Below are 27953 nucleotides of genomic sequence, written 5' to 3' on the forward strand. Positions count from 1 at the left end.
GATTTTCAAATTCCTTTAATTTTCTGATTTACCCTATACCCTATACATATATACTCATCCATTGTTAATTCTAATCCTTTCCTAAAAAAGTATTGAAAAAGAAACACATCAGCTTTTGAAAATCAATTTCCCATTACTTAAAATGGAAAAAAAAAAATTTTGCCAGCCCTTGAGCAAACCCCCAACAAATTTTCTCAAATATCACTAAAACGCTCTTATATAACACATTAAACGATCAACCCTTCATTTCTCCAAGGTATGAAACAATTAATTGATCAAATACCTAATTAAGACACTGTTATTAATGGGAATGTTTCTTTACTTTGTTCAGGATATAAGAAAGTCTTCTACACTCTTATATGGATGGAAGGTTTAACCCCAAGGCAGACCAGTATTGTGGAATCATTTCACGGCCCAGCATTTTCAATATCCTGTGTAAATGATATGTAGTTGTTTACTTTACATATAATATAGCAAGTCCCAATTATTAGTTCTACTGGCATATGGCTCCAGAGTTCTGGGTTTGAATCTCATCTCAGGCGTTGTCTGTGTGAAGTTTGCATGATCTCCTCACATTTTCTGGGGTTTTTAACCAGCCCCTCTAATTGATCAAGCTGCCCTGTGGGACATCCTGAGGGTTTGCGGGATCCCATCGAGGTTTCTGGATATCATGGTCGGCCTTTACACTGGTACTGTGAGTGCTGTGCAGAGTGGAGGCAGAACCTCTTTGTTTTTCCCAGTTGATTCTGAGGTTCGTCAGTGGTGTGTTCTACTCCTTCTCTGTTCAATGCTTGTATGGACTGGGTGCTGGGCAGGGTCATGGGGTCCAGTGGCTGTGGGGCATCTGTTGGTGAAGAAAGATTCACAGATCTTGACTTTGCTGACGATGCTGTGATACAATACAATACAATATGGTTTATTTTTGTATAGCCAAAAATCACACAGGAAGTGCCGCAATGGACTTTAACAAGCCCTGCCTCTTGACAGCCCCCCAGCCTTGACTCTCTAAGAAGACAGAGAAAAACTCACAAAAAAAACCTAGTAGGGAAAAATGGAAGAAACCTTGGGAAAGGCAGTTCAAAGAGAGATCCCTTTCCAGGTAGGTTGGGCGTGCAGTGGGTGTCAAAAGAAGGGGATCAATACAATACAATACACAGAACAGAACAAATCCTCAATAAAAAATAAAAAATAAAAATTTTTTAGAAGTACGGAGCAGAATTTAACAGCAGATGATATCACATAATAAGATTTGGATAATTTTAGACTCCTGGAGACCTCATCCATCAAGCTGCCTCCCCCATTTGGCCATTCCATGGCTGAAACAGTGTTGGGCCAGCCAATCCGATGAAAGGACCCCTCTTTCTCACGATTCCTGCGATCCTCCATCAGGGATGACTTTACCTTAGGAAGGCAAAACAAGTTGGCAGGTGGGTCGTGGCACCAAGTGCCACATTACTGAGAAGAGAAACAGAATAGGTGAGGGTTAGTATCCAATTCTAACTATCATGTTACTTATGTTTTAGTGCTAATGAATAACAACAGAGATGCAGTCTGTACAGTTAATCAGCAGCTCTAGTCAGGATATGCTAAACTGAAGTAGTGAGTCTTCAGCCGGGATTTAAAAGCTGAGACCGAAGGGGCATCTCTTATAGTAGCAGGTAGACCATTCCACAGTTTAGGAGCCCTGTAACTAAAAGCTTGACCTCCCATTGTTATTTCATTAATCCTTGGAACCATAAGCAGACCAGCATCTTGAGATCTTAATGTGCGCTCTGGTTTGTAAGTCATGATAAGTTCAGACAAGTAAGCCGGACCTCGCCCAATTAATGCTTTATATGTTAAAAGAAGGATTTTGAAATCCGCCCTAAACTTAACCGGGAGACAGTGTAAGGATATAAGAACTGGAGTTATGTGTTCGTATTTTCTTGTTCTTGTAATAATTCTTGCAGCCGCATTTTGTATTAACTGGAGGCTGTATAAAGAACAGTTTGAACATCCAGTGAACACCGCATTGCAGTAGTCAATCCTACTAGAGATAAATGCATGAATTAATTTCTCAGAATCCTGTTTATTTAGAAAGCGCCTTAATTTCCTAACATTTTTAAGATGGAAGAAGCATGTTTTGGACAACTTTGTAATATGCGCTTTAAATGACACCCTGAGCAAGGAGTCTGAGTGACTGGGCTTGTGAGTGTCCTGATAAAAAACAAGATCCAGGCCTTTAATGACCTCTTGAGCACAGCCATCAGCCTTGTCGAGAGGTTTACTTACCTTGGCAGTGACACTCATGTCTCTGGTGACTCTTCCTATGAAGTCAGTAGACAGATTGGGAGAGCATGGGGGGTCATGAGGTCACTAGAATGGGGTGTGTGGAGCTCCCGATATCTCAGCAAAAGGACGAAGGTCCATATCGTTAGAGTCCTGGTGCTTCCTGTCTTGCTGTATGGTTGTGAGACATGGATGCTATCCAGTGACCTGAGATGAAGACTGGAGTCCTTTGGTACTGTGTCTCTCTGGAAAATCCTTTGGTACCATTGGTTTAACTTTGTGTTGCTCATGGAGTCCTGAATGAGGCACATTACCTGCATTGTGAAGGCGCGTCAGTTACAGCACAACAGCCATGTGCCGCGTTTCCCCGAGGGTGATCCAGCTCATAAGATCCTCATTGTTGGGGATCAGAGTGGCTGGACCAGGCCAAGGGGTCGGCCACGTAACACCTGGCTGCTGCAGATAGAGGGTCACTTCCGGAGGGTGGGACTGGACAGCATGTCTGCCTGGGGATATGCAAACCGGGATCCTGAGGTGTTTCGTCGTGTAGTGGGTGCGGCAACGCACTGTACCAGTGCATGCTCCCCAACTTGACATCTCAAAGATGCAGGTCCAGTTTAAAAGAATCCCAAAGCCTCACACATGGGAGTCAGAGCTGGGAGGCAGCGTGCGAAACTCAACTGGAGGAGAAATGAGGAATTGCACCTATTTGCACTTGAATACATTGGCTGGTGCTTATTTGTAAAGTGCTGGTGGAAAATATAAACCTTTTATTTGAACTCAGAATCGTGTGGGATAACATTTATGTATATAGTTTGGGGATCAGTAGCACCCCCTTGTAGTTACACTGTCTAGTAAATATGTATATTGGTGCAGGTGGCAAAATGCAGCATTATTTAGCACACCGGCTCTAAAGCAAAGAATATATTTATTTTAGGTATTACATCAAAAATAGTCAAAGCAACTTTTCAGTGAATTTTGCTCCCTTTATTTATTTATGTATTTATTTAATTTAAAATGTCTCTCCCTGTTTCTTCAATTCTGTTTAAGCAGATTAAGATCCCTCCCAGTTCTGTATTTTCAACTTTAACTTTCTAATAGGCTGCTTTCTTGTTAATGCTTTCCTGGATTGACTCATTCTATTTTTAACATGGTGATCACATTTGAGCTTTATCAACTTTAACATTCAGTTTCTTCTCATGAAACTTGATCTTAACTTCAACCTACAAGAGCCACACAAGCTGTGCTTTCCCACCACAGTTACTTTCTGTTTCTAAATGACTCTTCTCTGACTTGATTGCAATTGGGTGGGTCAAAACTGCAGCTGGCCTCACTTCAAAACCCCAACTCCATCTACTTTCATTTTAATATCTTGTGAAGCCTGCGTCTGCACAGTCTCACTGAGAAACCTGGCTGATCTAAATAAACTGCAGTAGATTTAATTATTCCTTCTGTCGGCTCACAAAGTCAAGAGAAGTTTGAAGTTGCTGTTTGTTTGTCTATGTGACACTGAAACTGCGGGCTACAGGCTGGATTTGTTCAAAGTGTGAAAAAAGAATTTGAATTGACAAAATGTCTTCAAATGCTATCAGTATGTCAGAAAGACGACTCGGCTCAGGAATGCCTGGAGTCGTGGAGTGTCAAGAGTGCACTGGCTCAAAACAAATGGCCGTCAACAGCTGCCTGACCTGCCTGATCTCATTCTGTGAGATTCACGTCCAATCACACAAGGAGAATGAGGCTTTTAAGGGACACAGGCTTGTTGCTCCAGATGTTAACCTGCCACAGAAGATCTGCTCAAAGCACCACATGCTAATGGAAGTTTTTTGCGGAACTGATCGAGAGAGCATTTGCTACAAGTGTGTATGCCTTGAACATAAAACTCACGAGATATTGACACCTGAGGCTGGGAGATCAGAAAAACAGGTAAGGGGGGATTGGCTTATGTTTGTGGGTTATGTACTTCATAGCATGGGGGTCCTCTTATTAGAAAAAGAAATAATCAATATCAATCCGGAAGAGTAATAGGGATCAACGTGAAAAAAAAAATTAACCCTGAAATATCTGTGTACAGCAAAAGCCTATCCCACCAGCATGAAGAAACAGATACTAACTACCGGACACACTTATACACACATTAGAACATTGGAAACCAATAAATCAGGGTCAGGGGTGTCCAACTCCAATCCTGGAAGGCTACAGTGGCTGCTGGTTTTCCTTCAAGCCATTATCTTCATCAGGGATCAATTTTCTGCTGTTCATTGACACGTATTCCCTCCATTTTAATTGCCGTGTTTTCAAAGATTCCATCCACTGAGTCCTCTGTTTTCTTTTTCCTTAAGTGGCAACCAAACAAAAATGAGATGTGAAGTGAGCCAACGGATGACCAGCTCACTCCAATCTATTTCACTCCCAACTGTTTCTTAATTAGAAGACAATTCTTATTGTTAATTAAACCTTTTATTTAATTCCATGGATTGTTGGTGTTCTCATTCTGCCATAGTAGACCTTTCAGAACTGTTGATTTTCTTTTTTCTAAGAGAACCATCAAAATATTTCATGGACCTGAGCAGATCAATATTACCGAGACCTTCACCTTTCTTTATTTTCAGATATTGTATGATGGACACAGGTTGTCTGGTCATGTGTTGGCTCTTTTTGTGTCTAATTATTGTTTGACTGCTAATTAAGGGAAAAAGATGTAATGAAAATAGAACTTCAAAACAACAAAAAAGAGTTGGGGACCATCCCCGTATAATGTCCAAAAGACAATGAATGCAAAAAGAGCAATAATTTGGATCAAAGTACTTTACAGCAATTGAGCAATGTACATGAGAAAACATGGTGTTTAATACAGAGAAAAAATGGCGGACGGAAATGAGTTGGCAGGAGATGGCGTTATAGCTGTCAGACGGAAGTGAGGTCATCAGAGTGGAACCAGAAGTGACATCATGTTTAAGGCGCCAGAAGTGACTTCATGGCGAGGGCTCCGGAAGTGACATCATCCTCAGTAGTCAGAGGTGGAAGTGAAGATTGGATGCCATCTTGGGAACCCGGAAGTATGGAAGGTACTTTATATTTCCTCTTTTTGTCTGGCAAGAGAGAGGCGTTACTACCGTATATCAACCCCCTGTCTCGCGATATTTCACTCACCTCCGACCTTGTTGACTGCCTCCTAAGTGCACGTGTGTAACAAAGGAAACAAATAAGGGGTCTGTGTCTCAAACAGCAAGTCACTTACAAATAAGGAAAAAGAAGTTTATTAGCAACAAAAACTAGTCACTAATTAAGAAAATAATTAGAATGAAAGTCTGCAGCCACTACAGCCCTCCAGGATCGGAGTTGGACACCCCTGATCTAGTTTGTCCAAAATAACGGTAAGCCAAGGTCCCTTAAGTCCTACTCTTCACCTCACGTAATTTATTCCATATCTTTCTAACATTTGTGCACAATTTGCTCTTAACAAGTTTCCTACCGCGTGTCTGCGTACTTGTTGAAGTATTAATTTTAAAGTAACTGCTGGGATCCATTTCATAATTTTAAATACTTGTAACATGTCACCTCATAATCACTGTTTGTAAGACTGATGATTAATTAGAGGAGAGGAGAGGCTGGAAGCACATGCTGATAGCGCGTTGCTGCACCCACCACACGACAAACCCCCTGGATTGGGACCCGAGTGCAGTGGGTGACAGCACCACAATGGAACACTGGAACAGTGTGAGGATCTTTAAGGTGATTAATTAACCAACTTAAAATCTGCTCAGTTCCTACATTTAAATTGACTGTGCCTGGGTGGGCGATTTTAGATTTCTTTTTCAAAATCCTGCAATCAAATATGCAATAGTGTGCTTATTTTAGCTGATTTTTTTTTTTGCGGCTAACGATTTGGTGCATGACACTCATGACACTTGATTTGAAGTTTACTTTCACTCGTTTTCAAACATGAGGACACTTCCTGATTCAGATCATTTAAATGACATATCCTTATTCTTATTTCTTTACACAGGAGGAGGTACCAGAGACAATGCAAGAAATCCAGAAAAGAATGAAAATGAATGAAGAAAAAGTCAAGGAGATCAAAACAGCTCTTTCCGAGTTTAAAGTACGTTCTACTGAGAATTTCTTCCAGGTTGCATTTCATTTTAACACTCTTTGAACCCCTTGAAATGATGTGGTGTTATAAATCACTCAGTGTCCATTACTTGGTTTGTATGAAAATAAGGGCAAATATAAATTCAGAACAAAGTGTGTCCCTTACTATCTCAGTCTGTTTTATCCTAGCAATGTCAAGCTTCTGTATTCTGTGCTGTAGCTCTGGTTTGTGTCAGGGTGCCAGTGTAGCAGATTGGTTCATGGCACACAATTACTATAATCCACACACATAAATGGACATTTTAACTTGTGACATTTTGTATAGCATATAGTATATCTTCACTCAAAAAAAAAAAAAATTACACAGTTTGCAAATTTTGTGTTTCCTTCAAAAAAATTAAAATGATCCAAATAAAGGCATTTCAGGCAAAGGTTTCACTGAAGTTCATGCGAATGTCAGCACTGCTACCGCAAGTAAGTTGGCGGCTTCTGCTTTCCCACAAAGAAGTGCGTATGTCTTAGGACAAGATGGCGTAGCTTTTGTTTGTGGATGGAAATGTGTCTGAGGTGTGCTTCATGACATCACTAGGACAACTATATAAAAGTGGTGACCAAATCACTATCCAAGTTTGAATATTCATCTCTAAAAACACTTTCATTAGATTCCTTCTTTTATCTTTCTGTTTGTTGAATTTTTGCGGAGGTATTTTGAGTTTTTTGTTATTGGTTTTAACGCTTCAGTTTCTACCTTCCTGGCTTTGGCCCTCGTTCTGTTTTCAATTATATTCAATCTCCAGGCCCACTCTGTTTCATGTAACTGCCATTTTCCTATCTAATGCAGAACACCTTAACTATCATTCTCGTTAAGATCCCACTGGTGTGAAGAAACGTGACTGAGGCAGAGATTGAGCTCATCTGAGACTGATGTGCATTCTATAGTGGTGTTCATAGCTTCACCTGAAGATAGAGTGTTTATGTTAGACAACATTGAACTGAAGTAGTCCATTCTCCAAAACTTTAGGGATACAAAAGGAGAAAGTCTTCATGCAACTAGAGAATACCAAGAGTGGAAGATTTCTGCTGTTTGCAATGTAGTTCTTAAAGCAATTCACGGCCATGTGATGATCAATATCGTTTAAGGAAGCAAACTTCCTCCCAGCCATACTCCATTCTCAAAAAAATATCTTTTGCTGTTTTGTTTTTGTGAAGTGATTAACACATTAACTCAGATCGCTTAATAAAATGCCAGACTAAAGTTGTGACATTGCTGAAAGTTTTTGCTTCAGCATCACTTAATAACTTGTTCTAGAAGAGCTTCCAGGATTCATTTTAAATGCACCTCCAGCTAATTTCCTCTAGTATCCTCAAGTGCATCATCCATCCATCCATTTTCCAACCCGCTGAATCCGAACACCTGCGGTGGGCTGGCACCCTGCCCAGGGTTTGTTTCCTGCCTTGTGCCCTGTGTTGGCTGGGATTGGCTCCGGCAGACCCCTGTGACCCTGTAGTTAGGATATAGTGGGTTGGATGATGGATGGATAGATGGATGGATGAATCCGAACACAGGGTCATAGGGGTCTGCCGGAGCCAATCCCAGCCAACACAGGGCACAAGGCAGGAACCAATCCCGGGCAAGGCGCCAGCCCACCATAGATCTGGATTAGTATTCCACGCAGCTTTCTCTGTTTAAGGCTAAAGCAATTCCCTGAGCCTGGACTATTAGGTCCCAGAGTACACTGGGTTGCTCTTCTTCGAAATCTGCTATGTCCTCATTGCAAGTGACTTCTTTATAGAAATCAGACCTGTGGCCACATTTAGAAGTTCATGACTTCCTGCAGGAGCTTTTCTCTAGGGCAGTGGTCTTCAATCTATTTGACTAGTGGACTGGCAGATGATCAAGAAAGTCATCACAGACCAGGGAGGTAGATAATATAATAAATGTATTTACTCTGTATTATAATTTTCCAACCAGTGCCCAAAGTGATAATACATGAGTGTTTGTATTCTCTTTTAAGCCTGATTTCCTTATAGAGCAGAGATTCTCTCATCAAGATTTATTAACATTAAATGAAAGAGCGGGGCTCCCATGGGAGTTTCGAACATCTAGACTTACTAACGTTAAATCAGACAGTGGACGCCCCTTTAGAGTTTGACTATTGCTGATTTTATACACTTCATCTGGAAAGCTCATCTTTGGAGTGTATTTGATAAGGGCAGGAGGGGTGAACTTGGAGTTACGAGCATCCAAATAGAGCCTAACTTATTTTATTACCAAATTTCATGGACAAGCAAAGATATTTTACTTACTGGTACTAGTCCGTAACACGGTAGTTAGGAAACATTGCTCTAGGAGATACATTTCATTTGTGCAGATACCTGATATCATGAAAATCAGAATGAGACTCAAAAGCTGCTGTGACTTACAAGAATTTTGTCTTCTGTAAATCAGACTATCGTGGAAGAGAAGAATAAGGAATATGAGGAGACCTTCGACTTTCTGTTTCAGTCTATTGCCAGGAAGAAAAAAGAGGTGATTAAAAGTATTACAGAATATGAACAGAGAGAAGAAGAGAAGGTCAAAGACCTCATAAAGAAACTAGAGAAGGAAACTGATGAGCTGAAGATGAGAGGCACAGAGCTGGAAAAGCTTACAAAAACAGATGATCACATTCACTTCCTCCAGGTATCGACTTTCTATTTGAATCGTCCATGGATTTCCAGAGGTTTATTTTCTGAAGGGATCCTGCTGTGTAGAGTTTCAGTTTTCCTTTCCTCAGTTGTCAGTAATATTAAATTAACATACTGCGTACTTTTAGGATCCTTTTCATGTTAATCAATTTAAATATGCTTTGTTTACTGTGTGTTAAAAGTAATCTGTATTTTATTTGTGTACGTTTTGAAATTTGTTACGTTTGCAATGGTATTTTTTTTTTACCTGTAACCTTGTTTCAGAATCCTGAGCCTGCAACTCAGTGTAGAATTCTATAAATAATACCATATTGCTTTCAATTTAAGATGCCTTCAAGTGTAAGAAGCATCTCACTCTATAAAATAAATTATCAGTTAAAAAATTATTTGTATGTGCAATATTTGCAAATACATACGGTATACCATTATGTTGGAACAATAAGGAAGATTGAAGTCCTGCTATTGCTTCTCCTCTTTACAATATACTTCAATTTAACAGAAAGAATCTGCTGGTTCTGTGGCCATTAGTGGCATTTATAGTGTATAGCAAAATTTGTGTAATTGCAAAGCAAAATAACACAATGTAACATGTGCCCTGAAATACGTCTTGACAGATACGAGTCTATTGCTAAACTGAAGGCAAGATGGCACTAGAGCCGGTTAAGAGCCATGCAAGGTGCAGGAGGTGGGCTCAGGGGACTGGAACCCGGAGGTGATGTTACTCGTCTGCTCGCCGCCACACGTCAGATCTGCAGAAAAAAATAAGAGGACAGCCATTAGGCAACAGCGCCAATCCTCGAATTAGGTGGAATTAGAATAGATGAGCGCTGAAGTTTAATTAAAAGCACACATGTCTGACAATACCTAGGCTTTATTTTTTGATTCGTGGAATAGCTTTCACCAGACAAACTTGTGATTGCAAATTTGCTTTCCCATAGACGTTTCCAGCTTTCCGTGCTTCTTTGGGAGAAAGAAACACTGAGGACACCGCTATTAACATAAATCTCTTCCAAGACCAGCTCATCAATAACCTGAATTATCTTAAGAAGCTTCTGGATAAGCTAAGCAACTTTAAATTTGAGGAAACAACAGACCCTGGTAAGATTTGGTCCTGTTAACTACAGACTGAATAAAGAATAAAAAATACATAATCAAAAACGCTGAACAAGATAAGAAAACTCTTTGATTTTCTCTTTATTTGCTTTCTGCAGGTTCAAGTCATATCTTAGAGAACCTTCATCAACCAACTGCAATGAAAGGTAATTTTTAAAAAGAAAGATTCTTCATAAAAATTACTTCTACGGAACATTCTAAGCAAAGATATTTTTTTATTTTAAAGGTTATGTGACATTTACAGGAGAAAGGGGAACTATTTGTTTAAAACTTGCAAATGATTTCATTTTTACTCTCTCTTTTTGTTTATTTATTCATTGGTGTTACCTACAATCAATCAGGAATATTCTTTTAGTGGTTCAGTGGCAACTCGGAGAAAAGACAACTAGGCGAAAAGACAACTAGGTGAAAGACAACTAGGCGAAAAGACATCTCGGCAAAAAGACATCTTGGCGAAAAGACAACTCGGCGAAAAGACAACTCGGCGAAAAGACAACTCGGTGAAAGACAATTCGGCAAAAAGACAACTCGGCAAAAGACAATTTGGCGAAAAAATAACTTGGCGAAATACAACTCAGTGACATCCTTTACCAGTTAGGTAACAGTTAGGTTCAAAGAGATTTTTTAAGGATATTTAAATGACAACGTGATTTAAAATGTTGAAAATGAATTTATATAATTGATGAACAACGTTATTCTGCAGATGGAACAAGCTCTATCTTACATTATCTTCTTCAACCAAAATTGCTAATCCTTTAACAGAAGATAATGTAAGACAGAGTTTGTTCCATCTGCAGAATAAAGTTGTTCGTAAAGGATGTCACTGAGTTGTCTTTTCACCGAATTGTCTTTTCACCGAATTGTCTTTTCGCTGAGTTGTCTTTTCCCGATTTGTCTTTTCGCTGAGTTGTCTTTTCCCGAGTTGTCTTTTTGCCAAATTGTCTTTCACTGAGTTGTCTTCTCGCTAAGTTGTCTTTCGCCGAGTTGTCTTTTTGCCGAGTTGTCTTTTCGCTGAGTTGTGTTTTCACTGAGTTGTCTTTTCACCGAATTGTCTTTTGCCGAGTTGTCTTTTCGCTGAGTTGTCTTTTCGCTGAGTTGTCTTTTCGCTGAGTTGTCTTTTTGCCAAATTGTCTTTCACCGAGTTGTCTTCTCGCCAAGTTGTCTGTTTGCCCAGCTGCCCCAAGATATCATTTAGTACTTCATTAGTGACTCCATTACTGTGAATTACCAGGCTGTCACAGTGTAAGGTGTTAGTGTTCTCTTTCAAAAGTGTCTTGTAAGAATGCAGATAGCTAAAACCAAATAAGCCTGATACCAGAAGTCATGTGAATCATGGCTGTTTCTATTTTGAGTGAAGATCTTTTCTATTGAAAACTACTGGTTCTGGTTTGTCTACTGAATCTACTATTAGATTGGTAAGGTCTGCTGTCAATGCGATTGATAACAATGCACACATGTATTAAAATGGTAGATGAGATATCATTGGACATGAGAAGGATCATGGGAATTGATCACAGAGAAGATGTACAAAGCACAACAAATCAGTTGCGAAGACAACCCTACACCTCAATCAACAAGGAAATCAATCACGTGGTAGAGCAAAGAAATGATGGCTTGATCAACTTAAAGAAGACATGCAAGAAGTCAACACTACATTTCAAGATGCCTTAGTTTAGAACAAGTGGCATGCAAACAAGTGGATTGTTGTTTCTGAAATAACATTGGGGTTGATGTTCCAGCATTGTTATTCACCTTCAACAAATCTGGAACAACAGAATCTTGATGATATCAGACTGACTGCATTAGAACAAAGTAAGTTTTCATGAAATAGACAAAAAGAGCAGTGTAGTTTTCATTTTTGTTTTTAAACCACTTGTCCAGAGTTGTGATTCTATCTTTTCTTAAACTTACGACATATAATGAAAAAACAAAAAAGGGGAATTTTTCTTGTCCTTTCTCAGTTATTTTTAGTATGCAGCAGTTATTTCTACCCTTATGTTGTGGGTTTGGATTGGTTTTGTCTTCTGAATCCCTGAGCTCCAGCTTACCCTGAAGAACCAGGCAACTGTAAAGCAGATAATCCATAACACTTAGTAGCAGGAGCCCAGGAACATTGCAAAGGAATTTCTGCTACCTTGCTCAGCCTTAAAGCATTTACATTTCAGATATGTTTCTTGGATTTCTGGTTAACTTGGATAAATAATGTCTTCCATCCTACTTTGTATATTTATTTTTATTAATTTTTTGCAGCTGAATGAGTGTGAAATATTTCTGGTCCCTTGCCAGAATTTGATTTTTAAGACAGTAGGGTCTGGGAGAATAAGCAGTGACTTCCAGTCTGTTTCAAGGGAGAAGACCTTCCAAATTTCTGAACCTTTTTAGAACTTGTTTAACACTCACCTTCAAGTTTGACAGTGCAGTTATTTTGATATTGTAATTCTTTTTTGTCTGAGCAGTAATTATTATTGCTACCTAACACATTTAAAGCACCTGGTGTAAATCCTAGCCTAATCAATGCATTTTCTGTAATTTTTTTTCATGTCATTGTTTACAGTATTTTGGGTTCTGAGGGTTGCTGTCATCAAAACTCATTATTAGAGACCCTGGAAAAAGCTCATATACATATGGAAAAGTCATGTAAACTGTACACAGACATCAGTTAGGCAAAGCTTTGAACTTTAATCCAAGGAACATTAAGATTCTGCACTGTCCAAAATGCAACAGTGTTCTAATTTAAATGTAAATTACAATTCAAAATGGACTTTTGCATACCACATATCTATGTTAACATGAGTTTGGCATGTCTACAAATATATTTTTGTACAGCCTGAGCTAATGGTCTGGGCTGTAAGGGTTAAAGGACAGATTAGGAGAATAAATGTAAACTTTAAATGAAACAAAATTGAAGAGTGGAACATGAAAAGACAATTTGCTGAAACCAAAACTCTAAACCTAAATTTAGGAGGATCACAAGAATTCAGTACTCAGTAAGAGTCGAAAATGAAAGTTTGTTTGTTATTCTCCACAATGTTTTCAGCTGTCAGTAATATGGCAGAGGCTTATAAAGCATTGAACTGGTGATTTCACACTGCACGACTTACGGCAAACATGTGACACGTTATGGAGATGGCGTCACAAAATGGTTACGCCAATGAGAAAACAAAATGATGTCACAGTAAAACAAAACAAGATAAAATTTACATAATTCCAGAAACAGAAAACATATTGAGAAATCATCTCTGATACTCGGCATCCAAACTTAAAGAAAAAATAGTTTAAAGCGCAAAATATTTTAAGGTTTCATCTGTATTGTAATAATTACAAAGAGCAGTAGATTTAAATCGGTCACTAACTATAATGCAACAGAATTGAATCAAAACGATCATTTTCTGTGAGAGGTCGACCGAGACAAGAGTGGAAGAGAAGAAGAAAATGAACCTCAGTGGATACGACAGGCTTCTTGGAAATGAAGCATTCTTAGTAATGTGTCACTCTCTGCTTTCTGATGTCCTGAGCATACGTAGTTTGAAGTGATTCCTATTTTTCTCATGTTTTTATGGTATAGGTTTGTTTCAAGTACCTTTTGCTGAACAATTACAATACAGCAATAACTATAATAAAGACAAACACAAAGCTTTGCATTGTCATACAGCATCTCTAGTTACCATACTGTTTGCACTCAAGACCATATATGAGAAAATGACTTGAATCTTTAGATTTCTTATGTGTTGGTACATGTTGCTGCATTTAGCAGCAGTAACCTCACAAAGAGGCATCCCATAACTTCTGACCAAGCCAAAGTTGCATTTAATGTACACATTTCCATCCATCCATTATCCAACCCGCTATATCCTAACTACAGGGTCACAGAGGTCTGCTGGAGCCAATCCCAGCCAACACAGGGCACAAGGCAGGAAACAAACCCCAGGCAGGGCACCAGCCCACCACAGATGTACACATTTAGCCCAGTTAATTTATGTTTATTACTAGTAAGTACTGACTCCATCTCATTTAAAAGTTTAACAAATGAGGGCATGTTTATTTATTTATTTATTTATTTGTCGTCTTATAATTCTGTAGAACTAAAGATTGCAGAAAGAAATGGTGTACCTGATTCTGAAGAGAAAGACGTAATTAAGCATGATTATGAAGGTCTGTATGAGTTTCCTTCTTATTAGGTAAAGGGGTGTCAAGATACATTACGAAAGTGACATATTAAGCCTGTCACAAGGCGACTTTAGAACATGGGTTCCTATTATGCATAAATTTGCTCAGGTGAGTTGCCTTCTCCATCAGTCAGCAAATGTACCTTCCTTAATACAATTAGTGAATTTCAAAGATATTTAGTGTACTGGATTGTTGACCATATTTTACATGTAAATATATTTTTTCTGTCATAAACTAAGTTAATTATTAAAAATATAAAATCTGAGAACAAAAGGTTAGCAAACATTTTCTATATCCCGGTCTATTTTGTCATTAGCAGTGGATACACTGGACTTCTTGAATATTAAGCTTTTTTAGTAACAATTAGACGTTACTAATTGTGCAAAATGTGGGAAAATCTGTATTAATGCTCCTCAGATTATTTGAATAATGCAACTGGTATGTTATGCAAGTACAAATGTATATGTAGCCATAGCACGTTAAAAGAATAATTGAGAAGCACAGGTAACATTCTGGTTGACAGCATTCACACTATTTATTTATATACTGCATATGTCATCACCATCATTACCATCCATCCATCCATCCATTTTCCAACCTGCTGAATCCGAACACAGGGTCACGGGGGTCTAGCTAAATAATTTTTTACTGGATTTAATCAGGATGGACGATTGTCCCCAAAACTTCTTCCTGCAGTCTCTGATGTCCCTGTTTCTTCAAGTTTCTAAGCTATACGTTACTTGCAAAAAATCTCTTGTTAAAATATTATAACACAGCAAGAAGTATAATAAAGACACACAAAATTGTTCATTGACATTTTGCATGTCTAGTTACCATCCAGCATACGTCAAAGACCATGGATGATAAAAACATGATGCAAACCTTTAGATTTATTATCTGTAGGAACCTCATTTGGCAGAAGAAACCTCCTCAAGGGGCTTCCTGTAACTTCTGACCAGGCCGGTGTTAATTTTCTTGGCTCTGTTTGGTTCATTTCTCTTTACAGAACTGTTCAGTTCATTTCTGTCTTCTACTAAGAGGAACTGAGTCCATCTTATTTTAAAGTTTGACATGAGGGCATGTTTATTTATTCATTTGGCATCTTGTAATTCTGTAGAACAAAACACTGAGCAAAGAAATGAGTCACCTGGTCCTGAAAAAGAAGGATAAATGAAGCCTGAAAAAGATCAGTCGCATTCACGTTCAACAGATTATGAAAGTCAGTATGAGTTTCCTTCTTTTTAGGTAATGTGGCGTCAAGATACATATTAAACCTGTCACAAGAAGAACGACTTTGGAACATGGGTTCCTTTTATGTATAAATGTATTCCTGGTAAGGCATGTTTTGGTTAGGTAAGGTAAAGAACAGGAATATTTGGTAGTGAGAAAAATCTTATGCATCACACATAATTTTAAGAGCTGTTTTTCTTCAAGCATTGAATGTCTCCATGCCTGCTAAATTGTTAATAAAACTAATAAAAGTATAGCTATAGTTGATTTCCATGTAGAGTATGTTAATCAGTATCTTCTTTTCTTTCTGTGCGTTTTAGCAAACCTCTGTCCTCATGTGTACCGATTCTGTATTTAGTCGTTTGTGAAATTTATCCTTCCATTTTGCCTGAGAATTTGTCACAAGTCTCTGTGAATGCACAAAGTGAAAAGCAAAAATAAATTAAACTGAATTTTGTCTGCTTCTCCACCTATCAGCAGAGGTACATTCCCTGCCAGTCAGTCAGTCCATCTTCCTATCCGCTATATCCTAACACTGGGTCACAGGGTCTGCTGGAGCCAATCCCAGCCAGCACACAGCGCAAGGCAGGAACAAATCCCAGGCAGGGCACAGCAACCACACCAAGGGATGATTTTAGGATCGCCAATGCACCTAACCTGCATGTCTTTGGACTGTGGGAGGAAACCGGAACACCCGGAGGAAACCCATGCAGACATGGAGAGAACATGCAAACTCCACACAGGGAAGACCCGGGTAGTGAACCCAGGTCCCTTTACCACTGCGCCACTGTGCCGCCCTTCCCTGCCAACAATCAGTTAATTTCAATGGTTTTTAGTGTGCTGGATAGTTGGTCATATTTTCAATATAAATATTGTACCATTTTTATTCTTTCAGAAACTAATTTAATTGTTAATGCATCAAATCTGAAAACAGGATGGCAAACATTTTTCAACCCCTAGTCTATTGTATCATTAATATTTTAAGCAATGCATTGATGAAACCACTGTTTAAAAAAAAAAAGAAAAAAATTATATGACATTTTGTACTTTGAGCTTTCAATTCAAAGGCCATCCCTGCATATCTAGTAATCCCCTTACATCATAGAAGGTTCAAAGTTAGCACTTTTGAAGCAATAAACAAAGGTGGGATTCCTTTACAACTTAATAATTTAAAAAGTTCAGAAATCATTATTTAGTTCTTATCTGTTATTCACAGTTCCACACTCAGGATGGACTTTAAAATACAGCGTAAGGAATTCTTTCCTATGGTGTCTGTCCTCGAGACAAACAAATTGGATTAATTGTTCTCTTGAATTGCTGACTTAATCAGGTACAATTAAACAAAATGCTAGCTTGGTTGCTTTAAAATATCTCTGTTTTGTCTTAATGTTTAACTTCTGGCAAAGGCGTAGCTGGAGATAACAGCAAGCAATTTCCTTTACATTATATAAGATTTCAAGAGGAAGTCAACATTTCCTGTGGATAGATGATCTCATTGAAGCAGAGAGAAAGCATGAAAATAAGGCCAAATGAAAGAAAGCAAATTAGAGATAATAAAATAAATAAATTAAAGATAAATATTCATATTGATGAGCACAGTAAAATCTACACATTCTACTTTTAAAGTTATAAAAAATTACTATAATGTACACATCTGGAAATTAATATTTTATTAGTTATACTTCATGCAATTGAGATTTTCAGCTAATAATGAATAAAATGATCTGCTCAATAAATAAATAACATGTATTTTTCAGGCATGTTGTATTTGGGGAGAGCAAAACTGAAATGTTAGAAGACTGTCAAGCGCTGTGGTAACCAGTACAAAGATTAATACAGAATTTAAAAAATATGAATATCTAACATTGATGGTACTTACTAGTTTTTCAATGCACACTTTACGTTTACCATTTCAACTAATAAAAAGGCATTTACTGAACTGTTTAAGTTTCATTGTGCCACATATGTCTTCTTGTGCCTCAGCAGTGAGTGCTTTCCTTTTTGGCTTACTTTTAAAATAATTATAAATAATAGCAAATATAAAATGTATTCATAATGTAGTAAATTCATCAGACAAGTAAAAAGAATGGTGCAGCTCATCGCTGCGTTCAGCAGCTATAAACCTGTTTGGTGTTGAGGGTAACTGTCAGGATAGGCCCTGGCCCACTAGGACACCAGCTTTAATTAAATGGATTTGAAAATGGACATAGATAGATGAATAGTAAAAAAAAACAAAAGTACACAAAGAGTAGAAGGCAAACCAGAATTAGAGAAAATTCAAACATCTGACAAGTACCCAAAGAGATTTTGGATGCTGGGCACACTTTTAAAACTCAAGTGAAAGACCCTCACACTCAAATTTACACTCACAGTTCTAGTTTTCAGAACCTGTCACTTCACACAGAACTGGCACAAGCACAAGACAGAAAAGGATGTTACCCTAAATGCCAAGATAAGAGGCGTCCAATACAGTCAAATACCCTGAATGGATTGATTTGGAACACAATTCTTTAAATGGCCGCTGTTCTGTTTGCCAACGTAAGTCTTCATAGCTAAAAAGAATGAGTCTGCATTAACTTCTTCACATATTATGGGTGCATCTATATTTCTATTTCTATTTTCTATCTATATATGTAGAACTTCAAGGTAAAAGGAGTGGAACAAATTTCCTTAAGGATTTCTTCTGGAGTTCTTTAAAAATTGTCTACCAACTAATGCAGAAATGTCCTGTTACATTTAATTTTTATTTGTATGTGTTCATATTTTTATGTTTGTTTTATTCAGGTGCAGGTCCATTGAGAAAATACCCCAATGGTATGTATTGAAATATTTGTGTGTACCATTTGGAATGTTCATTATCTCCTCGCAGGTACTGCAAAAAGAAAAAAATTCAGAAGTGAGCATCAGTAGGCTTTGCACCCTTGGAACCAAGTTACACGAGCTATTCTCTAACATTTCAGTAATGATTTACCACTCTGATGCTGATCTTTCTGATCATAAAACAGGTCATTACGATAGCAATTGACAAGAAGAATTCATTATTAATTGCAGAATTACAGGGATTAAGGGTTCCTCTAGTGTCTCTTTCTCTTGCACGATTTGGCTCAAAAACTAATCAGCACATCGTCATCTCATAACAGGCTTCAGTTTCGAGTTTGGTATTTTTCTGTGCAGTCATTTCAGCTCTAGTTCATCCTCAAGAAACTGTGACACACAGACACACACACACACCTGTGATTTAGATAGATAGATAGATAGATAGATAGATAGATAGATAGATAGATAGATAGATAGATAGATAGATAGATAGATAGATAGATAGATAGATAGATAGATAGATAGATAGATAGATAGATAGATAGATAGATAGATAGATAGATAGATAGATAGATACTTTATTAATCCCAAGGGGAAATTCACATTCTCCAGCAGCAGCATGCTGATACAAAAAACAATATTAAATTAAAGATTGATAATAGTGCAGGTAAAAACAGACAATAGCTTTGTATAATGTTAACGTTTACCAAATCCCCATAGTTTTGGGGAGGAAAGATCTTTTCAGTCTGTCAGTGGAGCAGCACAGCACAGGACAGAACAGTTGAAGCTACTTTTCTGTCTGGAGATGATCCTGTTTAGTGGATGCAGTGGATTCTCTATAATTGATAGGAGCCTGCTCAGCGCCCGTCGCTCTGCCACAGATGTTAAACTGTCCAGCTCCATGCCAACAGTAGACCCTGCCTTCCTCACCAGTTTGTCCAGGCGTGAGGCGTCTTTCTTCTTAATGCTGCCTCCCCAGAGATAGCAATGTTTTAGGTATCAGGGGACCCTAAAATGTCATTTCATCCATTGGAAAACCGGTGATCGAAATTTTTGATGAATCTAAAGCTTCCACTCCTCCCTCACAGATGACAGCATACAGTATGTTAGTTTAAAATATTAACAAATAAGACTGCCTTAGTTGCTTATAACCTAGAAAAAACATTTAAAAAATCAAACATTAGTGTCCCATAGTGAGGAGTGAAATGATTGATGTGAAATTTAATTGGCTGCAACACTCAAAGTTTCACTTTACAAAAAAAAAAAAAGTGAAATAAATTATTACACTTCCAATAAAATTTGTGCCATTCACATATGAAGAAAGGCATTTTCATGCATTAATATATATTTAATTAATTATTATTAATACATAGTAAAAAATTAATCATCAGCTAGGAGTGTGCATATCCTCAGCAAGAATAAGGCGATTACCAAATAATGGGTCTTGCCAATGGTGACTTTCCATGTAGTTAGTTTTCCTGTGGAGAAAACACAGCACAACGGTGCATTTTTGTGCGACTTATACAGAAAAAAATGTACCATTCCACTTCTCTGCAGTGATGTGATCAAGAAGCATAAGTAGAATTGATGTTACCCGTGCTCAATGCAGTTTTACGCAGTTAAACATGGAAGCGTTAACGAGACTTTAGGGAGCAGTATTTCTTGCGCTCCACCAAATTAAAGACTCTTTAAAACTCCCTAAAAAACTCTAAAGTGAGTTTCACAGAACCAGGCCAAATGAACTGTTAAAGAGTCCAGATGAGAATGCCGTGTGACAACAAGCAGTGAAAAAATACAAATTACATTTGTAACACAAGTGTGTTGGGGGCATCTTATAGATGTGGAAGATCAGTCCAACTACAGACAGACAGACACAGGACACCCAATGCTCAAAGCACACATGTTTATTTTCACAACTGCCTTTCTAGCACACAGTGCACAAATCAGCAATCAAATCAGCTCATGATCCTTCTTTATTTTCCTTATTCTTATTCTTCTTTCCTTTCTCTTCTACTGCCGCCTTTACTCCTCTCTCGCAAGCTCTGTCCTCTGCCTCCCGACTCCGGCTCCTCAAATGGAGTGAGGCTGCCCTTTTTATAATGCACCCGGATGTGCTCCAGGTGCTCCGTGATGACCTTACTTCAGCACTTCCTGGTGTAGCAGAAGTGCTGCATGGACACCCGGAAGCACTCCGGGTGTACCTGGTTCCTGTTCCAACAACACTTCCTGGTGTGGCAGAAGTACTGCAGTCCATGGCTCCATAGCCGTCTGGGCGCCCCCTGGCGATGGCAATGGGCCCCAACAGGGCTGAGCGTCTAAGCTCTGACCCCGTGATCCAGATGCAAACCAAGGCGGCTGCCCTCTTTTGTCCCAGGGGAGGCATTGTCCCTCTCCCGGGCCTTCCATCCTCCAGGCGTCCCTGCTGGGCAGGAGCCCTAGCCATCCGCCACATAGATTATTTGTGTAAACTGACTAAGGGAAGATCTTATTTGAAAATTCATACAGTAGTTTACTTGTTTATTATTCATGAAGAAACATTTACATATTGATTACTAAGTTTTTCATTTGTAATATCTGAAGATACAGTTCCGATTCATATACCACGATGCTCTCACTGTATAATCACTGAATTTGTGTGGCAAAATGTATCGCTATTTTAGCACCACTTGTTCCCTTTTCTCATTTGTGCCGTGCATTTATTACATTTTCTGGTTTTAAAGAGTCTACTGTAGATGACCCTAGAAAGTTAGCCAGAAATGGAAAAGCAGAGAGAACACAAAGGAAATACCAGAGAAACAGGTGGAAACTTTGACTGTCCTGCCTTGAATCGAAAACACCAAGATCATAGTTAAGATCTGCTGGAGTGACTTCAGCTCCAGAAGAAACTCAGAAAATGTCGGATGTGCAAATGAAATGGGATGTGCAGGAAATGGGACATTCAGTAAAGCAGACAAATAGAGGACAGTTGATAGGGTTGTGATTTTAGGAAATTGTCCCCAAAATTCACGGGATTTTCTCATTTGCAAAATGCAAACTCACTAAAATGAGATTTTATGGGGCTTTTCAATATCTTATTATAATATTGTTGCCTTAGGGTTATTCTAAAGCCCAAACCGTTTTTACTTTCCTTGGTCTTCTCCCTTGGTTCCATGCAATGCCACCACACTGCTTGCATGCACATCCTTGCCGACAGTTCTGTCTGGCACCACTCATTTCGGGGCTCATTTAACGCTATGTGGAACACCTTCTGTGCCCAGTACCCCAAACCCATAAGCCTATCGCTGGCTGCCACATTCCCAGCCTGATAGATTTTAGCAGTGTCTCTCTTGCCTTGCTCTGCACCATAACAAACTGTTATATACTTTTGCACACAGAGGAGAGGGCTAAAGACACATTTAAACTATCTGTGCCAATGGCAGAGATTTCATTTGGGGTGAAACAGTTTGTTTCACAATTATTTTCTTTTTGTGTGAAGCAAAACTACATTTCCTTGCAAATTTAGTTTTTTCAAACTTGTTTCACTCGTCGCTAGTTGTGATATTAATTGAAATGATGGGATCTGATTTGCAATCATTTGCAACAAAAAAATCTGTTTAAAAAAAACAAAAAAACACACAGTGCCATAACACGAGATTCTTATCTTTTCAGTCCAATCTGTTCTCACCTTCATGAACAGGGAGACCATAAAGACTAATGGGCTTGAGCTGTCCCTGACTGAGGTAATGCAAAGTTCTAGACAGCAGGAGTAATGACCTCTGACTTTACAAGATGGCCAGTGTGACCTGAGATCCCAGTGTTTTCAGGACAGAGTCACACCTCGAGCATAGCCTTGTATAGCAAAAATCCCTCAAGAGTTAATATGGCCCGATTTTAGAGTTACAGAACTCTAAAAAAATATACAATTTTCATATTTCCGTACATTTGTACATCATATAACATATAATCTCAATTCTTGGAAAAAAAATGTTATTTCCCTGTTTTGATTTTGTTGATCTTTGGCAGTTCAAGTCATTGGTGGGGAGAATACTTTCGGTGCCAGAGAAGAATTTTTAAGAAGACTTGATGAGATGAAAAGCATCCGCTATCAGACTTTTTCTGATACAAAAAGTAAGCTGGTGCTGCTCTTCTGTAGTGTCGTATCTCGATTAGGAAAGGATATCAGCCATGCACTTCGGCAAATTTCTGGTAAGGAACACAACAATGGTTTTTTTAACAAGCTACTGTCATAATGGTTAATTATAAACTGGGTGATTCATTTTAAAGATATTCTACAAGAGTCATGCTGATGTAGATACTAACAGCAAGTGAACAGGAAGCATTAAAATGATACTTTTCTCCACATAATTTGTGAATCGAGAATTGTACAAGTGTCTAGGCACTTGTGATAAACTGGTGTAAAGGAGGAATGCTTCCAAAAATAACGCCATGAATAGTTATTTATTAAAAATCAATAAAATTCCTAGAAGTTGTGGTAAACAGAACTAAAAAATAAATGATATCAGTATTTGCCTTCTGTTAGGTCCAGTGTCATGCAGTGTCTGAAGGTCCAGGTGTGTCTCTTGTTCACTTTCCCCATTTCCACTGCAGATTTTGTGTATCTTACTTGTAATCCAAGATACTGAGATTAGTGCCCTATGTGTGCCATACCACCTGTTGCAGGTTTCCCCGTTTCTCTTGTTATGATTTTGGCCATGTGTTTCTGGCCATTGTCATGCTGCAGAATTAAACTGGAACTGATCAGACATCTACATAATGGCTAATAATCCTTCTGTACTTCTCATAAATAATGGGGCATCAGTCCCGACTCCATTTGTAGAAATGCAGCCCCAAACCTGTAGAGAACCTCCACAATGCTTCAGTGTTGCCTGCAGACATTCATTTCCATACCATTCACCAGCCCTATGAAAGACAAACTGCCTTCTGTTTGAGACAAAAATTTCAAATTATGATTCATATGTTTAGAGCAGTGGTTCCCAGCCTTTTCTATGCCCCACACCCATAGAAAGTGTTTGATTTATGTTCGCACCCTCTAGAAAAGTAATATCACATTTGAAGATGAAATCAAATTTCTCATTTTTGAGTCACAAATTGAACCACATACAATACTGCGGGTGAACCATTTTAAATTAAACGGAATAAAAAAAAGCATGAAATTTAAATATTAATTGAGGAACTAGCTTTTTAAATCTTAATAATCTTGTCAATGTGTTCCCCGGGAAGCTTAGATACTCGATTGATGATCCAGGGTTTGGGGTAATCCTGTGAAGCATCAAAGCATTGCAAGGAAATGACACACAATCAACGATCAAAATGTTTGGGGAACTGGAGACTCCTGATGAAGTAATGGGTTCTGGCACATCATTAGCAAAGCTCGTCGACTAACACCTGCAGCGCAGTTCAAAAACAGTCGCAGTGGACCACCAGCAGCAGAGATGGGCAGAGTGTAGGCAGCAGGTGTTGCATCCAATTCATTCCCCCAAAAATGTCAAACCAACCTTGAAATCAGTGACGTTTTAAAATCAGGGCTAGACTTCTCCCTTCTCTACGGATCACCGCAAGGTCCATATTCCAGGTATTCGCCTTTACAAATGCTCCGCGCACAGCAAGAACGCGCATTTCTGAGGTCTTTCCATATCATAGAACAAGAGGAACAACTAATAAATGACCTATAAATGAAGGCACAATGCAAGACACCAATTGCAACACTGTAAAGTTGGACAACAACAACAACAACATTTATTTATATAGCACATTTTCATACAAAAAGTAGCTCAAAGTGCTTTACATAATGAAGAAAATAAAAATAAAAGACAAAGTAAGAAATTAAAATAAGACAACATTAGTTAACATAGAAAAAGAGTAAGGTCCGATGGCCAGGGTGGACAGAAAAAACAAAAAAAAAAACTCCAGAAGGCTGGAGGAAAAAATAAAATCTGTAGGGGTTCCAGGCCACGAGACTGCCCAGTCCCCTCTGGGCATTCTACCTAACATAAATGAAATAGTCCTCTTTGTAGTTAAGGTTCTCATGGAGTCATTTGATGCTGATGGTCATACAGACTTCTGGCTTTTAATCCATCCATCATTGTTGGAACATCATGGTGCTTTGGGTAGATGGTGGTGGTGCAAGCCACCACCAACAGGACACCAGAAAAGGAAACAGAAGAGAGAGTAGGGGTTAGTACAGATTTTGAATGAATAGTTATTATAATGAATTGGATACACAGAGTATCAGGATTAAATTACAGTGAGGTTATGAGAAGGCCATGTTACAGTAATGTGTTTTCAGCAGTTTTTTAAAGTGCTCCACTGTATTAGCCTGGCGAATTCCTACTGGCAGGCTATTCCAGATTTTAGGTGTATAACAGCAGAAGGCCGCCTCGCCACTTCTTTTAAGTTTTCCTCTTGGAATTCTAAGGAGACACTCAGTTGAGGATCTGAGGTTGCGATTTGGAATATAAGGTGTCAGACATTCCGATATATAAGACGGGGCGAGATTATTTAAGGCTTTATAAACCATAAGCAGAATTTTAAAGTCAATTTTGAATGACACAGGTAACCAGTGTAGTGACATCAAAACTGGAGAAATGTGTTCGGATTTTCTTTTCCTGGTAAGGATTCTAGCAGCTGCATTCTGCACTAGTTGCAAACGATTGATGTCTTTTTTGGGTAGTCCTGAGAGGAGTGCGTTACAGTAATCTAGCCGACTGAAAACAAACGCATGAACTAATTTCTCTGCATCTTTCGATGAAATAAGAGGTCTAACTTTTGCTATGTTTCTTAGGTGAAAAAATGCTGTCCTAGTGATCTTATTAATATGCGATTTAAAATTCAGATTACAATCAACGGTTACCCCTAAGCTTTTTACCTCTGTTTTGACTTTTAATCCTAATGCATCCAGTTTATTTCTAATAGCCTCATCGTATCCATTATTGCCAATCACTAAGATTTCGGTTTTCTCTTTATTTAATTTGAGAAAGTTACTATTCATCCATTCTGAGATACAGGTTAGACATTGTGTTAGCGAATCAAGAGATTCGGGGTCATCAGATGCTATTGATAAATACAGCTGTGTGTCATCAGCATAGCTGTGGTAGCTCACGTTATGTCCCGAGATAATCTGACCTAATGGAAGCATGTAGATTGAGAAGAGCAGCGGACCCAGGATAGAGCCTTATGGAACACCATATAGGATATCATGTGTCTTTGAATTATAATTTCCACAACTAACAAAGAAAAGGTAATATTACAGCTAAAATGGTGTATCTGAATATTTATTGAAGTATTACATTTATTGACTTGGTAACAGTTTAGTTTAGGTACTGCAAAATGTATCTATTACTCAATTATTGCTACATAACAATACCTTAACAAAGGCTTCATTTGTATTTGTTACACCTAAAATGCATTAGTAAACTGGCCATTCATATTTGTACAGTGTGGCATGCTGGTAAAATGACTTATGAGCCACCTTTGAATGTTCCAAAGTGACACTATTTTAGTAGGCCACATTTCACAGATGAATAAATACTTTACTAATGCCTTGTAAGTGTTTTGAGCACCAGAATAAGGCTTTGTTAATTTCTTGTTACAAGCAAGTAAAAGAGCAATAGATTCATTTTTGCAGTAATTGTAAACAACGCACCCCACTCTCCACTTCCTCTTTATCTCTCACACCTTAGGGACTCCTGATTTGGAGCACCTGCTCCCTTTTTTGTGTAGATGAGTTGTTTGGCTTTATTTGCACCTCAAAAAGGAATAGCTTTTTGCGTGCAACTCTTCCATGAAGACCACTTCTGATAAGACTTCCCTGGACTGTGAATGGGTGTAGCAGGGTGTTCTTTTTCAGCTGTATACTGATATAAAATAATCAAATAACAAGTTCATCTGAAAACGGATCCATCATTTATGAATGCACATTCATTCTAAGACAGACCAAATGGCAACACTGATGCAAAAACAGTAAGAAAAGGATAAAGACTTAGCAATGGCCAAATAAACAAGTACTACAATTAAAAATGAGTGTAAATGAGCAAAAAGAAGAGCAGCTCTAACAAGAATATGCTGTGTTAAAACAATGCGTCTTGAGCCTCGATTTAAATGTGCAGACCTGCAGGCCTCCCCAAAGTGTTATTTAAAAGGGTTTGGTGGCTTTGTAGCTTATGCCTCTGCCTATTACATATGTTTTATTTATCCTTGGAATTATAAGCAGGCCTACTTTTTGGGACTGGAATGTATATCCTGATGTACTGACATTAACAGGCACTTGTAACTAAGAGGCAGTTAAACGATTTAACATTTTAGAAGTAAGATTTGCTCAATATGCAACTGGAAACCAGTGAAGTGATGTAAGATTGGGGGTTTTCTGGTTGTATGTTCTAGTTCAAGTTATAATCTATCTGTCATGTTGTGAATTAAGAGCAGTAACTGAAAGACCTGAACAGCCTGAACATAATCAGGATCCACACATATACTGCTTGTAGTGACTCTTGAGGTTCACACCTTCACCATTTTGAAAATTTTGAGTTACCACAGGGCTTTCCATGGATACAGTACGTAGCACATGGAAAGCAAGTGAATCCGACTTTCCCATATTAATTAATGCTAAAATGACGAGATTACCCCTCCTTTAATTTTCTAACTTATTCACGCAGCTCAATGCCAGCAGCATTGGGCACAACATGGGAAGCACCATCAAAAGATATTCTAGTCCACTGCAGGATACACGCATACTGGACTGATTTAGACTTGTCAGATAATTTAGCATGTGTCTTTGGGGGGTGTAATGAACACCAGAGTACTCCGAATAAAATCCAAACAGACTCACTGTGACAAATCTCAGACTTACACTTGGAATCTGAGGCCAAGACTCTACCATTGTGGGGCAGCCATGCTAACCACCTCAGATACTCTGCTGATAATTACATTAAGAAGATCTCTAATAGCATGCCAGCTAGGATGGTCTCTCTTGGCTCCTACAACCCTGAATGGGATTAAGCAGGTTGGATAATTGGATTGAAAAATGTATGGTTTCTGTCTAATTTTATGCAATTTTCTATTTTCAACAGCTGGCACAAAAATTATTCTGGTCATCATGCATCATACTCCTGATCCCCGTCTTATATTGGTGGACAGCAGTAAATTTGTGGAAGAGAAAGATGTATTATTGACAGTGGACTGCCTTTTCCATGAACAACGTGGCTTCCATAATTCCTCTTTAAATCAAGAAGCACTAAAAAAGGTTTTCAATGTTATACTTAAAAACTAAAAAATCAAAAAACAATCTTCTTCATGTACATTATGCCATGAGGTAGACTGGCACCCCATTCAGAGTTGGTTCATGTTATATGCTTAGTACTTCCAGGAATGGCTCCATCCACCTGTAACCTTGAATTTTAAAATGCATGTGTACGTAGACTATATTACTACCTAGCTTGTTATAGCTTGCACCATTTAAAAGGTGTTCTTTACATTACATTTAAGTGATACAGATAGGAGGTTTGTCATTAATGCCGATGCTGCTGTATGCAATTCCTGAAAGGGCTGTTTGGTTTGAAGAAATAAAAAAGTTCAATGAA

The 27953-nt window shown here is 38.4% G+C and overlaps 1 protein-coding gene across 1 annotated transcript; it reads left to right on the plus strand.

The window, feature by feature from the left end:
• The first annotated feature begins 3593 nt into the window (after positions 1–3593).
• On the plus strand, positions 3594–27953 carry LOC114663000 (tripartite motif-containing protein 16-like). Its single transcript, XM_028816761.2, has 9 exons — positions 3594–4194; positions 6278–6373; positions 8813–9046; positions 9990–10149; positions 10263–10310; positions 14245–14316; positions 18346–18375; positions 22381–22563; positions 27444–27953. The coding sequence occupies exons 1-9, from the start codon at positions 3841–3843 to the stop codon at positions 27641–27643; spliced, it is 1377 nt and encodes a 458-aa protein (XP_028672594.2). The 5' UTR covers positions 3594–3840; the 3' UTR covers positions 27644–27953.

Source organism: Erpetoichthys calabaricus, chromosome 12 (assembly GCF_900747795.2).
Source record: "Erpetoichthys calabaricus chromosome 12, fErpCal1.3, whole genome shotgun sequence".
Taxonomy (NCBI): domain Eukaryota; kingdom Metazoa; phylum Chordata; class Cladistia; order Polypteriformes; family Polypteridae; genus Erpetoichthys; species Erpetoichthys calabaricus.